This window comes from Camelus bactrianus, chromosome X (genome assembly GCF_048773025.1).
Source record: "Camelus bactrianus isolate YW-2024 breed Bactrian camel chromosome X, ASM4877302v1, whole genome shotgun sequence".
In the NCBI taxonomy this organism is placed as follows: Eukaryota; Metazoa; Chordata; class Mammalia; order Artiodactyla; family Camelidae; genus Camelus; species Camelus bactrianus.
In genome coordinates this window covers 28,290,336-28,306,388 of record NC_133575.1, presented here as the reverse complement: position 1 = coordinate 28,306,388, position 16,053 = coordinate 28,290,336, and the positions used below count along the sequence as shown (strand labels likewise).

Below are 16,053 nucleotides of genomic sequence, written 5' to 3'. Positions count from 1 at the left end.
ATTTCATGTTTCCATTTTAATATGCTTTCAGTTGATTTTTAACATTACAAATAAAATTTATGTATAAAATGAACTTGTGTTATTAGCTACTCTTTCAAAACAATACCAATCAAATGACATAAAGAAATTCAAACATGTGGACAGGATTAGAAAACTAGTAATAATAAGTAATAATACTTAAGTCCAATAAATCACTGCTTAAATCTAATTCAGAGTCCTCCTATCTTCTGCAGGCTTAAGTAAAGCATTTCTAACTCTTCAGAAATTTGATTGTGAAGTCAGAAGGCCTCTCCAATATAATTACAGCTCTCGACTAGTTAGTACCTGAAGTCCTTAAATATCATTACACTTAGTGAATTATCATAGTAAATACTGTTGAAAAAATTCTCTAAAGAGTTGTATATCTCTTTTTCCAACAAAAAAGGAAAAGTAATAAAATTGAATAAAGGGATCATATCTCAATTTTTGGTAACAGAAAATCAAGAGGAGTGGCTTTCCTTTCCCTAAATTGAGCCCTTTACATTTTGAGACAAGGACCTGACTTTTTCTTGATTTTTAACTGAATCCTTACTAACCATCACTCAGACATTCACAGATGCTGCAGTTATTTTCTCAATGAGGTTACACTGACAAATCAAAGAGCACCAGGACATCTCTTTAGAAGACCAGATATGGACATGTTTTGCATTCAAAGTATAAGATTACCACCCCACAAACTGACTATGAGGAGGAATACTTTAAACAGCCTGAGGAAAGGAATAAACATGATCCGACCAAAGAGGTAAATTACCTTTTGTACATAGTAAGATTCTATCAGCCCATACTGTCCTGAGAAAGAAGCAAGGAGAGACGTGCAAGTCTGGTTGAAATTTTAGGAAAACTAGTAAAAGGAACAGTCTTAGATAAATACAAGCAATCAAAACTTGTATGCTAGAAGATATTTCACAAGTATTCAAATGAAACAAACTGTTTGAAAAACGAAGTGAGATTGATGATGCCTGACAAGATATTTCTCAATTAAAGTGAACACCTGCAAAACATGACATATTTATACAGATTTTTTTTATGGTCACAGGACTCCAAATTTCATTTTTATTTTTTTCCTGAATATTAAAAAATTCACTGTTACACATGTAACAGCTCCAGGATACATAAAATCCTTTAGTAGGAATTAAGTGGTCCTGCTTAGGAGTGCTTTCATTATTACTTCCCTTTCCATATCCTCATCTGAAGAAAATCCATCTGGATGTGTAAACTTCCCTAAAGGGAAGTCAGGCACACTCTGATCACAAGTTTCCACTTATGCTGTCAGTCCTTTTGTACATGAAATGGATCTCAAGTTTCCTGAAAAGATCTGCCTTCAAAGTGCTTAATTTTCATTTTCCATCTCCCCACCCTATGCCTGAAATGAATGCAAGAGTCATCATTCCATTGCGGGTGGCGATTATTATTAAGGAAAAATTCTCCTTTTCACTCTGCTATACCTTTGGTTTAGAAGGACCAATATTTGCTAAGGCTTTTGTATGATATATCACACTGATACTTTTGTTAATTTTGGAGTGGGAAAGAAACAGCTAAAACCCCGTTTAACTCCATGTATATTTTGGTCCTAATGATCTCCTTACCTCTGTCAGCACAGTGTCATGAAGAGTACAATGAAAGGGCACCACCTTCTTGGGGAGATATGTAGGCAGTCTTTCATACATGTAGACACAAAACATGAGCATCAGGATTGGATTAGGATCACAGATGTCAGTGGCCTAGTTTCAAAGAAAAGAAATATAAATTAGAGGATTTACAGAAAAAATATATAAAAAGACCTAAAGCACAGTACATCAATTATTGAATTACTTAAAACATCTTAAAATGTTATGAATTGACAATGACACTGAAATGGAGATACAGCAAACAGAATAGTGCTTTTAATCAAAGCAGCTTGACCTATGTGCTAAAAGATGAATTAGATGTGTTCTAAATATAACAATGACCTCACAGCCTCAAAGACTCCATAAAAGCTAGTCAGAGTCCAGAAAAATACTATGTACTAGAAATACTGGCTAATGTGACTAAGATATCATTCCTGACTTAAAGTATATAATGCAGTAAAAGATAACAGAAGTACACAAAGTACTAAGGGAAAAGATGGCAAGAGATTATCAAGCAATAGCCCAAGGGAGGAAGTAGCACATGAGATGGCCTCAAAGAATGCTTGGATTTTAAATAGGCTGGTGGTTTGGTGCGAAGAAAAGGAATATCGTACCAGAAAGGCAAAGAACTACCGGGCAAGGATATAGGAAGTATACTGTTTGTTCAGGAAAGAAGTACAATTTGCATCATGCATAAGGTAAGAAGGGACAAGTAGTGGAGAAAACACTAAGGAGGGCCAGGCCACATAGGGGTGGGCGTGGGTGTCAGAGCGAGAGATGTGATTTTGGAACAAGGAATAACACAAGAGTAACAATTCACGCAGATCAGGTGCAGGGGGAGGAGGGTGCTTGGATGAGTACTTGGCCCAGAACAGACAATTCATAATAAGGCAGAAAATGTAACTGTACTGATAAACAAGATAAATTAGTGATGGCTGTTGGAAGAGATTTGAGATAAAATCCAGAATTACAGAGGAATAACACCAGGGACAATCAACATAGCCAGAATGTCTATTGAAGCCAAAATGTAGAGTCAGGAACAGAAGGAAGAAGGATTCTATCAGCTTATGTAGCATCTATGATCTCCTAGAAAAAGGTAGAGGTAGTGGGGAAGAAGTATTCATAGCGATGAAGTATTGGGATTGGTCTGTGACAAAGATTCAAAGACATATAAAACACCACTAATTAACAAGCAACCCTGTCACTGTCAATCAACACAGAGCTCCATACACTTCCATAAACTAAAGATCTACTATGACTTAGTGGCACACATTCCAAATGATCTGGGCCTGGTCTGAAAATGCTAACAGTGCCAGAGCCAAAGATACTTACTGTGTTATATGAACGAAAGCACTTGACTCCGAAATTTAGTAGCAGTTACCAGAGAATAATGATAGCCCCTTAGATCATCTGCTAGTCCACATCCCCAAAAACATTTTTTTTCCTTCTTTGAAAGATGAAAAAGGTTTGTTCTTTCTTATTTTGTCAATAAGCAGTAACGTTAACCAATAAAGGTGCCTCGGGAGGGAATTATTAGAAAGGGAAAGAGGAGCAGGTAGAAAGTTGCCAGTATGATTTGGGGGAAACTGAGAAATATACCAGGACCCCAAAGTTTCTCATAAGTATTCTGTCATCTCACATTTCTTCACTAAAGACAATGTTAGTCAACAAATGTAGGAAAATTATTTAACATAAGAACACACTAAAAAATGGAATACAGTTTCCCACAAAGTGAAGAGTATGGCCCAGCTGGGCCCTGTATGATGGGCCAGCCTCCAGGTAGGATCCAAAGAGGGCTATCAAGGATGATGGGAAATGTGCTTGTTGTGGAAGGGGTAGAATTAGTGGCAGAAGATTCTGGGCCCCAAGTCTGAGGTCAGTAAACATCTTTTGAACACTGTTTTAGTGAATACAGCATAAAATATGGAGGTAGCAATATAAAAGTATTCCAAAAACTCATATTTGAAAAATATAAATGTGTAAGCACATTTGACTGTCCTTTATGATTGGATTACCGCATTCTATTGGTTCTTATTTTGTAGTTGGCTTTATTCCTTTGATAACTATGTAAGTTTGAAAAGCTAAAGATCTAACCTGTCCTTAGAAACAATAATTAGTATAGATATGTAAACTAAAAAGATGTGCAGTCTACTGTATATATGTATTTACATGCAATATAATGTGTATGTGCAGTCGAACTGTAATAATTCTACCTAATAAAACTGAAAAAGGAGAAAAAAAGAAAAATGTGTAATAGGATGAAGATGTAGTATTTTGGAAATGAAAAAAATGTTTATCTTAATGGAAAAATATATTTGTTAATTAGGGTATTAGACTGAAAAACCACAGAAAAGAGCATTCTTACCTTTCTTTATGATAAATTTCAATGAAAATAATCTAAAGAAATTGTATTTTAGTCAACCCTAAGCTTAAAAAGCCAAATATCAAAATAAGTTAGGTGTGTTTAAACAAGATTTTCATGTGAGATACCTTTAAAAGGTATAATCATTACTTTCTCTATACAGTTCTAACCTAGAAGAACTTCACTTGTATTGATCCATTTTTCCCCGATGACATTTTCCTACTGGACTAACAGAAGACAGGGAATTTAAAGAAAAAAAAAAAGCCATAATAGAGAAAAATGGTGGAATAGAAATCTAGTAAACTAAATTTAAGTCCTGCTACAACACACTGCCATAATCTAGACTAAATCAACTGGTTTCCCTAGGCCTCGGTGTCCTCGTCAGTAACTAGAAGAGATGAGATGGTCTGGAGCTTCATGTTGGGTTTAATTTGCTATGATTTCAAGACATCACTAGCTTTAAAACTAGACACCAACCATAACTAGCAGTACCCACTGACATGGTGTGATCCTACCGAGAATACCATTGATTGTCTTCCCAATAACAATTTTCTTCTTTCTTCTCTACTAAGAATCCCAATTTTTGTGGCTGTTTCATTACCTTCATCAAATATTGGTTTAACTAGGAGCATGGGATGCAATCATGGTCAATGATACACGATTGAAAGTAAACTGTAAGACCACTGGGAAAGTCTGCCTTATGGAAAATCAGACGCACAAGAAGAGGTGCTATTCAACTAGCCCCAAGAATAGCTGTATGATGGTGTTACATAAGAATTTCAGTAGGAACTTTGTGGTTATTAGCACACATGCTTAAAATAAAGCCATTAGGCTGAGAAGGCTGAGCTGAGGAAAAATGAATCTCTGATACCTTTGTTGAGGAACTGAATAAATATTCCTATTATCTTCTACTGCCTGAATTCATCTTATTTAAATACTGAATTTTTTTATTTTTTAAACACTTTTACTCATGAAGGCTGAAAGCATCCAAGTTGATATAAATGAACAAAATTTTTAAGAGAAAGGTTAGACTATCTGTTCACCCTTAGCTTCCATTACTACTCAGTGAATTATGTGTAGTAAAATCTCCAGAAGTGTTAAATATATATCCATCTCTCTACATGAGGGAATAAAAAAAATTCTATGCTGAATCCAAATAATTTGCACAATATTTTTCCTTTAAATATAAAGGATGTCATGTAAGGGAGGATAGGTAGTGACTATTATATTTCCAGCTGGCAGGATTCCTCAACAGGACATAACAGTGGCATAGAAACTTATCCAACTTATTCAATAGGTGTAAAGAAGGATATAATAAATAAGAAACTTAAACATTAATAAATAAGTCCAATGGTGAATTTCACAAGATTCAAATATGGACCAGGGCTAAGCATCAGCATTAGCATTAATTCACTATGGTTAAGTTAATTTAAGGGTGATTTTTTTTTTTAAACCTTGCCATTTAATGTAGTTAGTAAATTCAGTCTGATAAAAAATTAGACAAATACAATTGGCTGGTTAAAAAGCTTTGTAACTATTAACTAAGTTAATTGTCAGTTTCTCCATTCATCAAATCTAGGATATCTTCTCTACATTTTTATGTAGTACATACGCAAATATTAAAATCTTTTTTGGATACACAATAAAATAAAGATTTTTCAGTCAATATATCTGAGGAAATCAAAAAGCAAAGGAGAGAATCACAATGTATGATGAATTATATTTTCTCAACAAAGATATTTTAAGTTTCTTGTGAACCCCTACCAAATTCTCAAAGGTCACCTTAAATACCCAGTGTCCCACGCAACTCTTCTTGGTTCACTTATCAGAATGGTTTCTCTTTCCCTTTGATTCCCATAGCACAGTTTCTATGTCTCTGTGGCATAAGCTATCTGCTTTGTACCAGCTTTTTTTCACATACTTGTCGCTATTAGTCAGTAGCATTTCTGAAGACATGAGTGTGGTTAAACCATATCTGTATCCCTTGCAGGGTCTATCCAGTATATTTCATGGAGGAGATTCAATTTGTCAAACTGACAGGAACTATAATACTTTTCGTCCTCCAAACTAAAGTATTTAATTGGATTTTATCTTTGAAACTCTTATAAAAGAACTCTCTGACCAAAATCCTTGATTACAGTATCACTTTACAACTCTACCAATATAAAAGATAAATGTCAGACCTGGTACAAGCTGACTTTACATGTAAGTGACTTTAATACGAGGAAAAAGCAAGCTATTATGAAACATCATTTCTCCAGCAGGTGTAAGGAAGCACCTTATACTGAGCCACAGGTGGGCACTGGCATCATCAATCTCTCTGCATCACAGAATGGAAAACTCAAGTTACTTGTGTGGTCCTTCTGTGTCCTTTTGTGGCTGGTCACCAAGTCTTGCAAACCTCACAATGTCTCCTATATCAGTTTATTTTAAGTCCCCCTTAAAATGAGATGAGTAGAGAAAATATTTTTTCCTTAGTCAACTGAAACTGCATTTTTATTGTTCTGTATTCCTTGTCTCCTTTCCCTTTCCTCTCAGTCCATCCTCACCACTGTTATAGGAGCAAACACCTTTATCCTCATAAGACCCACATGGTAAACTCCTGACTTTTTACCCTGATATCCAAGATCCCAACACATGTCGATGTCTATTTTTCCATTCCCAAACTTCAGCTAAGACAACCTATTCACACAATTTTCTTCATGTATGTTGTTTGTCCACATTCTACATTCTGCTTATGCCTCTAGGTACACACGTCCCTTCTCTCTTACCACTACCAACCCAAATCCAACCTGTCATTCAAGACCCCAAATAAGTCCTGCCTTCTCCAGGAAGCCTTTAGTGGATCAATCTAGATCATACTGATCTCTTCCTTTATCTGAGTTAAACATTTTATTTTTTTCCTACACTGACAATTAAATTAGTAGAATATTATTTATCATTTAACTTGCATATATGTTGATAATTCAATGAGCTTGTATATTCTTCAAAGTCAGGAATCAATTTATTATGCTACTTCATTACTCTAAAGTAACAAAGGGCTCAAAAATGGTAAGCATATGATACGGTTTCTATTGTTGCTATCGAGGACATGATGTGAAAGGCCTGATGGAATTAGAAGTTGGAGGTCCAAACATAAGAAAAATCTACATTGACATTGTGACCTCTAGATAAATATTTATTTTAAAACCAAAGTCAAACATTTTCTTTTTTCTTACTAAATAAGATGATAATATAACATCTCTATTCAAACAACTATACTTTTTAAATTCATTCTTAGGGCTCAGGTAATACTAATAAAGCACTTAAACTTTATTGCTATGGTTCAAGACTGGACCTATCACTAGAACTACTTGCTTATTACGCACACTTAGATGTACATAATTACATACATTGAAAAATATCCAGTAGATTTCAATGAGGTCATAGTTCAATCTCCCCATTTTAGCAATATCCTATGAAAAGACTATTTCAATTTAGCTTTAAAATAAACAAAGGAATATTATAAAGGAGTCGATTAACATTTTTATAAAGATGATATAACAAATGGTCAACAGGTACATTAAAAAGATGCTTAACATCACTAATCATGATGGAAATGTAAATCAAAACCACTAGGAGATACCACCTCACACCTGTTAGAATGGCTATCACTGAAAATACAAGAGATAACAAGTGTTAGTGGGGAAGTGGAGAAAAGGGAACCCTTGTATACTGCTGGTGGGAATGCGAATTGGTACAGGCATTATGGAAAACAGTAAGGAGATTCTTCAAAAAACTAAAAATAGAAACACTATATGGTCTAGCAATCCGATTCCTGGCTATATAGCCAAACAAAATAAAATCAGTTACATCACAGATATCTGCACTTCCATGTTCATCTGCAGCATTATTCACAAAAGCCAAGATATATAAACAATCTAAATGTCTATCAGTGGATGAATAGATAAAGAAAATGTGGTATATACTTACAGTGGAATATTATTTAGTCATAAAAAGACGGAAATCCTGCCATTTGTGACAATATGGATAAACCTGGAGGACAGTAAGCTAAGTGAAATAAGCCAGACACAGAAAGACAAGTATTGTATGATTTCAGTTATATGCAGGACCTAAAAAAGCCAAATTCAAAAAACCAGAGAGTTAAATGGTGGTCACCAGAGGATGGAGATGGGAGAAATGAGGAGATGTTGGCCAACAGGCACAAACCTTCAGTTATGAGATGACTAAGTCTGCAGGATGTAATGTAAAATATGGTCCTTATAGTTAATAATATTCTGGACTGTACACTTGAAATTGATTAAGAGAGTAGGTCTTAAGTTTTCTCACCAAAAACAAAAAAATGTTAACTATGTGATGTGCTGGATGTTGATATGTTAATTAACTTGATCATGATAATCATTTCATATTATATATGTATATTAAATAATCACATTATACACCTTAAAAATCACATTGTACAAACTAAATACATGTAAGTTTTATTTGCCAATCATACCTAATAAACCTGGAAAAAATAAGAGAAGAACTTCATAAAATATTTATAGATGTGTGCTTTTAAGGCACCTACCTGTATGTCCATGTCAAAGCCAATCTCACGGAGAACATTCACAATAATCAAGCAATTGTGCAGATACTGTTCAGAACTTTTTGGTTGTGTGTACATATTTACAAAATGAGACTCAATCTGGAAAAGACAACAATCAAACCTTTTAGAAATGGAATAAAAATTACTGCTTTTTAACTGTTCTCTGTAGTTCATCAAAGAATAATTTAAATACTAACATTTGTCACAAGCAGACTATTGCAATCAAAATATAAGAATAAACAAAAAGGGAATGCTAGCCATTCAGATGCAGGCGTGACTAAAAATTAAAATACTTAAAAGAATTACTTTGCAGAAAATATTCTGAATTATAATTACTAAGTTCTTTCAAATAAGAGAAGGCTACTCCACATAAAAATGACTCTTACCAAAAATGGGCAATAGGCTCCCAACAGCGTTGCAAAAACAAGGCCATCTACAAGGTCTCTATCAAAATTTACTATCCATCTTTCAGACGGAATAACACCTGTTCCAAAAAACAGAGAGAATAAATATAACAAGAGTTTTGCTTTCCTAAAAATATCTTCTTATGGACATTTGACCAACAGTCAATGAAAACAGTGCCTTTGCTTAGAAGAGAAAAAGCATGTTATTTTGGAAATAAAAACAAAGCTTAAACCTCAGAAGCTTAATAACAAGCATGCATCTGTAACATATTATGGGCAACTGCAAGCTGTCTCCTTTATTTCTACTGCAGCCACTTTAAAGAATAACTACCATACAGTAATGGAAGAAAAATCCAGTATTTCAAAATTAACCATTCTGTTGAGTACTTTGAAGTTCAAATGTTTGATCAATGATCATCAACATGGGTAAGGAGGTTCAGAAGGCATGGGGCTTCCTGTAACTCTAAAGTTTCAGGGCCAGTTTCGCTATGTTGCATTAATTTCTCCACATGTAGGGTAAGTATGGGGAAGGGGTTAGAGATTTACAGCTTAAAGGAACAAGAGCTGACCTATAAAAGACAACACAAGATGGAAGACTAATAAAAGGGATTTTCAGTTACAGAAATGACTACTATGTTGAGATTAGAAAAAAAAGTGAAAGTATCTGGATATTTAGATAAAGAGACTGTCCTATACTAGGGAGGGTGGGAGGGTGATTTAGACATCAGAAATTACTGCTATGTTGAATGTGACATTTCCTTTTTTAAAATGTTTCCAAAGGGACCTAGGGTTTGAGATGACTTCTTGTTTGAAGACAAGGGGAAAAACGTAATCTTCATAAATCCCCGCAAATCCCTTGATTCCCATTTTCTGTGAAGAAATCATGATGGGATATGTTCATGACATGTATGTAACTTCACAAAGTATGGCTGTTTTACATCTGGATCTGGAAGACTTAATTTTTTTCCAGAACCATAGATGTCCCTGATACTTCACAGAAACAGTGCCTGGTACATTTTCAACTAAGATGCTGCAAACTTGGAAGTTTCTACACAATTTCTATAGCATATTATTGCCAAATCAGCCTAGCAAACAAAAATCACTAAGAATTTTCAACTAACATATAGCTAACAACATATTTTTCCAAGTACTTTATTCCTGACAGAAACCTATAAATAATTGTATGTCTGATAGAACATGTGATACAATCAAAGTAATTACTGTAAAATGGACACTTCCAGTTTGCTGAATAATTATAACCTAAATGTACTTCTTGATGTGTATTTGCCACCCATGACTTTTAATGAAAGCAAAGGGTCTCAACTCTGTAGCTAATACTCATTTTTCTATGAACTAGAAACAATTCTAACTTTAGTCTGAAAAAGGGAATTTACTAGCCCTTTAAATTTGTAGTGAGTCAGTCAGTTAGCAGTGAATATAGACTGTGTCCCCTAAATATCCCATCATTTTGTACCGACATCAGAGAAGGGATAGAAATTCCCCTGAAAGGGTTTAACATCTTCTTGAGGGAAGATTACACCCACAAGATGAAAATAACTAATGAAAAATTTCCTAACTAAAGAAGCATTTTCTAACTAGAAGCTAATGAGTAGACAACAATATAGCAAAACCTAAGTGTTATACTGTTACTTCCGGCTCCACCAACTACAATCCAGCACCACAGGATTCATTATGACCTTCCTTTCCCCTTTCCTCATTTCTAAGTTCTTTTTTTCAACAGTGAAAAACCTGGCTCTCACCATCTAAAACAGATTTACTTTGTTAATTGTTCAGCCACAGCAGACGTACATAGCATTTTTAAAATTGCAAAGCCATCCCCTTGTAAGAAACCAGAGAAACATACATACGTATAGTTCTTTTTGTCTTTAGTTCTACACTATGCAGTCATGGTATTGTATTCAAGAGATAATTAAGTCAGTGCCTTTCTTTTCCATCACATTCAGTGAGGTTGTCAAACACTTGTAATGCAGTTAGATTCATCTGTCACAGTCTGCATTCCATCTTGGATTACTACTTCTATGTATTGGTTGATTAAAAAAAAATAGACACACTAACATTCACCCTTTGTGGATTTTGAGAGAGATACTGTCATGTATTTACCACCACATTTCCACATAGAAAAGTCTGGTCACCCTCAAAATTTTAGAGTCAAAATGTGTCATAGGATTTTCATGGAGGTTACATTGAAACTTTAGATCAGTTTGACATCATAACAGTATTTAGTCTTCCAATGTCATGTGCATGGTATATTTCTCTATTTAGTTATCTCTGATTTCTTTCATCAATGTTTTGTAATGTTCAGCACATATATCATACAGATATTTCCTTAGGTTTATACTTAAGCCACTTTATTCTATGGTAAATTATATGTATATAATTTCAAATTCCAATTGTTTACTGCCATTATATAGAAATAGGATTTATTTTTGTATACTGATCATATATCCATTCTACAACCTTGATAAACTTATACCAGTTTATCCTTAGGGCCCTGGTGAAAACTCACTGCAGCTACCAAAAAACTTAAAATAACAACAACAACAACAAAAAACCCATCTCTACCCCTGCGAATGAGGCTGGAATTTGACATGACAGTCAAGTAGAAAATCCCAAAAAATCTACAGAGAAGCTTCTAGAACTATAGTATGTTTTTATGTTAGTTCCTTTGATCTAGGCCACTCTCTTCTCTACTCCAAGATTTTGCTCCCCAATGTGTGCTATGTGAATCAGCAGCACTTTCATCAACTGAAAGCTTGTTGGAAATGGAGAATTTCAGGCCCCACCCAATACCTACTAAAACATAAAAACAGTTTAACACGATCTCCAAGTGATTTACACTCACATTACTGTCAGGGAAATGTTGGTCTAGGGATGTTATTTGGAGAGAGAACCAGCAGTCTAATCTGGTCCCCGTTTATCAGGAATCAGAAAATTTAAGCGATGGTCTGCAGATTTTTAAAAATTTTAATTTGAAAGTCATATTTTTATGTTTTTAGATTATATCATGTCAAATATTCAGAAATATTACATTGATAAAAATGCTGGTCTTAACAGTATTGTGAATTAGAGATATGGCTATTAAACATAAAATTGAATCATTTTACACACTGAAGGACTAAGTGCACTCACTTATTTCTACCAATATAATTATATAAATATTTTGGTGATTATAACAGTATATTTTTATAACAGCTTTATTAATATATAATTCACATATAATAAATTTCACCTAATTCAACTGTCCAGTCCATTGTTGTTTATTGTTTTCAGAGTTGTGAGATCATTACCACTATATAATTTTAGAATATTTCTGTCAACATATAAAGAAACCCAAACCTATTAGCTGTCAGTTACTTCCTATTTCCTTCTGCCCTCATCCCCTGGAAAAAACTAACCCACTTCTGACGCTATAATTTGTCTATTCTGGACATGTCACAGACATGGAATCATAAAATATGTATCCTTTTCTGTTCTGGCTTCTTTCATTCAGCATAATGTTTTCAAGGTTAAAGGCTGTGGCATGAATCAGTGCTTCATTCCTTTATATGGCTAAGTAATATTCCACTCTATGAATATACCATATTTTGTTTATCCATTCATCAGTTTATGGGTATTTGGATTATTTCCACTTTTTGACTATTATAAATAATACTGCTATAAACATTTATATAAGAGTTTTTGTGTGAACATGTCTTCAATTATCTTGAGTATAACCCAATGAGTGAAATTTCTAGAATATATTGTTAATCTACTTTCAATATTTTAAAGAAACTGCTGTTTTCCAAAGTGGTTGCACACCAGTTTACAATCTATCTAGCAATGTATGAGGTTCTAATATTCATAAATCTTTACCAACACTTGTTATAGTATGTATTTCCTTTTTGTGTGTGTAATTTTAGTCTTACTAGTTGGTGTCAAGTGCTACATCACTGTGGTTTTTGCTTTGCATTTCTCTAATGACTAGTTACATACAGCATCTTTTCATGTGCTCATTGGCCATTTATCTTCTAATTTGTAGAAATGTCAATTCAAATCCTTTGCCCATTTTTTAATTGGGTTATTTGTTTTTTTTCTTTTTTTTAGTTTTATTTATTTATTTCTATTTGGAGGAGGTACTGGGGATTAAACCCAGGATCTTGTGCATACTAAGCATGCACTCTAACACTTGAGCTATACCTTCCCCCCTGTTTTCTTATTGTTGAGTTTTAAGTGTTTTTTGTATATTCTTGGTGAAGTCTCCTGCTAGATATGTGATTTTTCTATTGCTCTGTCCTCTGAAATGTTTTTTTTTTCCCTTTTTATGCCATTAATGTGGTGTATCACATTGACTGGTATTTGTATGCTAAACCAATATTTTATTCCTGGGATAAATCTCATCTGGTAATTTTAATGAATTCTTTTTAAATGATGCTGGATTCTGTTTGCTAGTAGTTTTGAGGATTTGTGTGCCTATATTTATAACAGATAACATAGTATATTTTACGTTGTTTTTTAAAACACTTTGGAAATGCAATGTAATCCATGCTTTAATGCAGAAATCATCTTGCTTCTAAAGGTAGCTAAACTATGAGGATATGTGAACTGTAAATAATTATAAAATCAGCTGCATATAATAATGATAAGATCAGCCACATGAGATTGAGGTAATGTATATAATACTTAGTAGAATTTCCATATAAGTGCATCATTGAACTAGAAAGAAAGTAAAGACTCTTCTGTACAAGGTGATAATTATTATGGAGAAAGAGTAATTAAAAGCACAAGAAGGTATAAGAATACAATATCAAATGTAAGAAAGAAAATAATTACAGCAGTTGCATATGATTAATAAGAGTATGCTAATATATTTTTAAAATTTAGATGATTTTCAATAATTTAATAAGTTACAAAATCTTACTCAGTGGAAAAAAGAAAATAAGAATAATCTTATTACAATTGAAGAATTGACTTAGTTAGTTAAAACCATCTCTGTTAGAAATAATAGGTCCAGATGGTTTTATCAATAAATTCTACAAAACTTAAATAAGCAATTTCACTATTATAGAAACTCTTACGAAAGAGGGACTCTTCTCCAAGTAATCACTGAAGTTTGCATAAAATTGTAACAAAAGACTAAAATGTATAGAAAATTTTACAAATTGTAACTCATGTAAACTGAAGCAAAAATTAAAGTATTAGTAAACTAATTCTAGCAAAGTATTAAAAAAAAATATTAGCTATCATGGCAAAATTGAATTTGTTCCAGGATTGCAAGTTTAGTTTACATTTAAAAATTAATTTAACTTACCATATTAAAATATGTAGATACATATCTATCTATCTAGATAATTCATAGTATTCATTATAAAAATGCATATATTTGTGTATATATATTGTTTATGACTCTTTCTTAAACTATTTTTTCAGTTCAGTGAACAACTAAGGGCTCCAATCACAAAGATAACAGGGTTTTAATGAATCAAGTTGTGAAAGTGTTGTGAGTGACAAAAAATTCTCACCTGCCACCTCAGAGGCTAGATTTAATTCCAAGGCCCGGGCAGCTGACTTCTTTCTACTAGAATATATCTACATGACAGAAGGGATTTGGGCTCTTTTGTTCTGTGCTCTATCTCTAATCCCCAGAACAGGGCTGGGCATATATATTGGTTCCTAATAAACATTTGTTAAACAAATAATATTTTTAGTAGCTTCTGTTCTTGCCAGAATTTTAAAAAATGAATTATCATCCCAAACTCAGATTAACTTACTTTTTCTTCAAGTTACTTTACATTCTTTGTCTTTACACTTACCTTTCCATAGAGTTATAATTCATTTTTAGTATACAGTACAGAGTTAACTTTGCCTTAATTACAAAGTATTAGCCAACTGACAGAGCACTATTTACCAAATGAACTAATATATTTATTATGGATTTTGAAATGTCACATTCATACTAAATTCTATTATATGCTTTCATTGTTCTGAGTCCCCAGTTATGTTGAATGCAATGATAAATATTCCTATTATATAAAAATATTTTAATATTAATTATTGAATATTTATTTTTGTAATACATTTTCTTCAACTTTTTCTCTGTATTATTCTTTTTAAATTTTATTATTACAATGCCAACTGTGGAAGCCTGGCAAGTGAATAAACCATCTAATTTTAGAAAAACATGGTGGTGGACAGGGTTGAGAGGCTCTTATGTTATTACATTTTAAAGTATAATAAAAAGACAAAGTTAAAGAAAAAACACTGCAGACTGAAAATACTGAATGTACAACACCATCAGTCACTTAGGAATGCAATTCACACCAAATAAAATACCACTTCACACACATCTAATGACTGTAGTCAGTCACAAGTGTTGGTGAGGATGTGTACAAACTGGAACCTTCATACACTGATGGTGAGAAAGGAAAATGGTACAGGCACTTTAGTAAACTGTTTAGAAATTTCTCAAAATGTTAAACATTCAGCTATCATATGACCCAGAGATTCCACTCCTATGACTCACTCAAGTAAAATGAAAACACAGCTATACAAAAATTTTTACATGAATGTTCATGGCAGCATTATTTATAACAGCCAAAAAGTAGAAACACCCCAACTATCTAGCAAATGATAAATGGAAAAACAAAATGTGGTACAGGTATACAACAGAATATTATATATAAATGTATGAACCTTGAATAAGTGAAAAAACACAGTCTCAAAGATAATTATTATATAATTCCATTTTATGACATATCCAGAATAAATAAATCCAAAGAGACACAAGCTAGATTAGTGCTTTCTTGGTGCTAGGGGAGTAAAAGTGACTGCTAATAGCTATATCCTGTATCTGTTGGGGGATGATGAAAATGTTCTAAAATTAGACTGTGATGATGGTTGCACAATTCTATCAACATTTTGAAAACAATTAAATCATACACTGTAAATGGATGAATATTTTATGGTATTGGAGTTATATCTCAATAAACTATTAAAAATACACTTACCATACGATTCAGCAATTCCACTCCAAGGTATTTACCTCATAGAAATGGA

The 16,053-nt window shown here is 33.2% G+C and overlaps 1 protein-coding gene across 1 annotated transcript in view; it reads right to left on the bottom strand.

Annotated features, from left to right (window-relative positions):
• The window catches only part of CFAP47 (cilia and flagella associated protein 47), a 423,400-nt gene that overhangs the window by 228,956 nt on the left and 178,391 nt on the right, over positions 1 to 16,053 (bottom strand). Inside the window, exons 34-36 of the mRNA XM_074358969.1 lie at positions 8,983 to 9,080; positions 8,579 to 8,695; positions 1,626 to 1,760 (exon numbers count right to left, since the gene is read on the bottom strand). Of these exons, the coding sequence (XP_074215070.1) occupies positions 1,626 to 1,760; positions 8,579 to 8,695; positions 8,983 to 9,080 (350 nt within the window). The remainder of the gene's footprint in view (positions 1 to 1,625; positions 1,761 to 8,578; positions 8,696 to 8,982; positions 9,081 to 16,053) is intronic.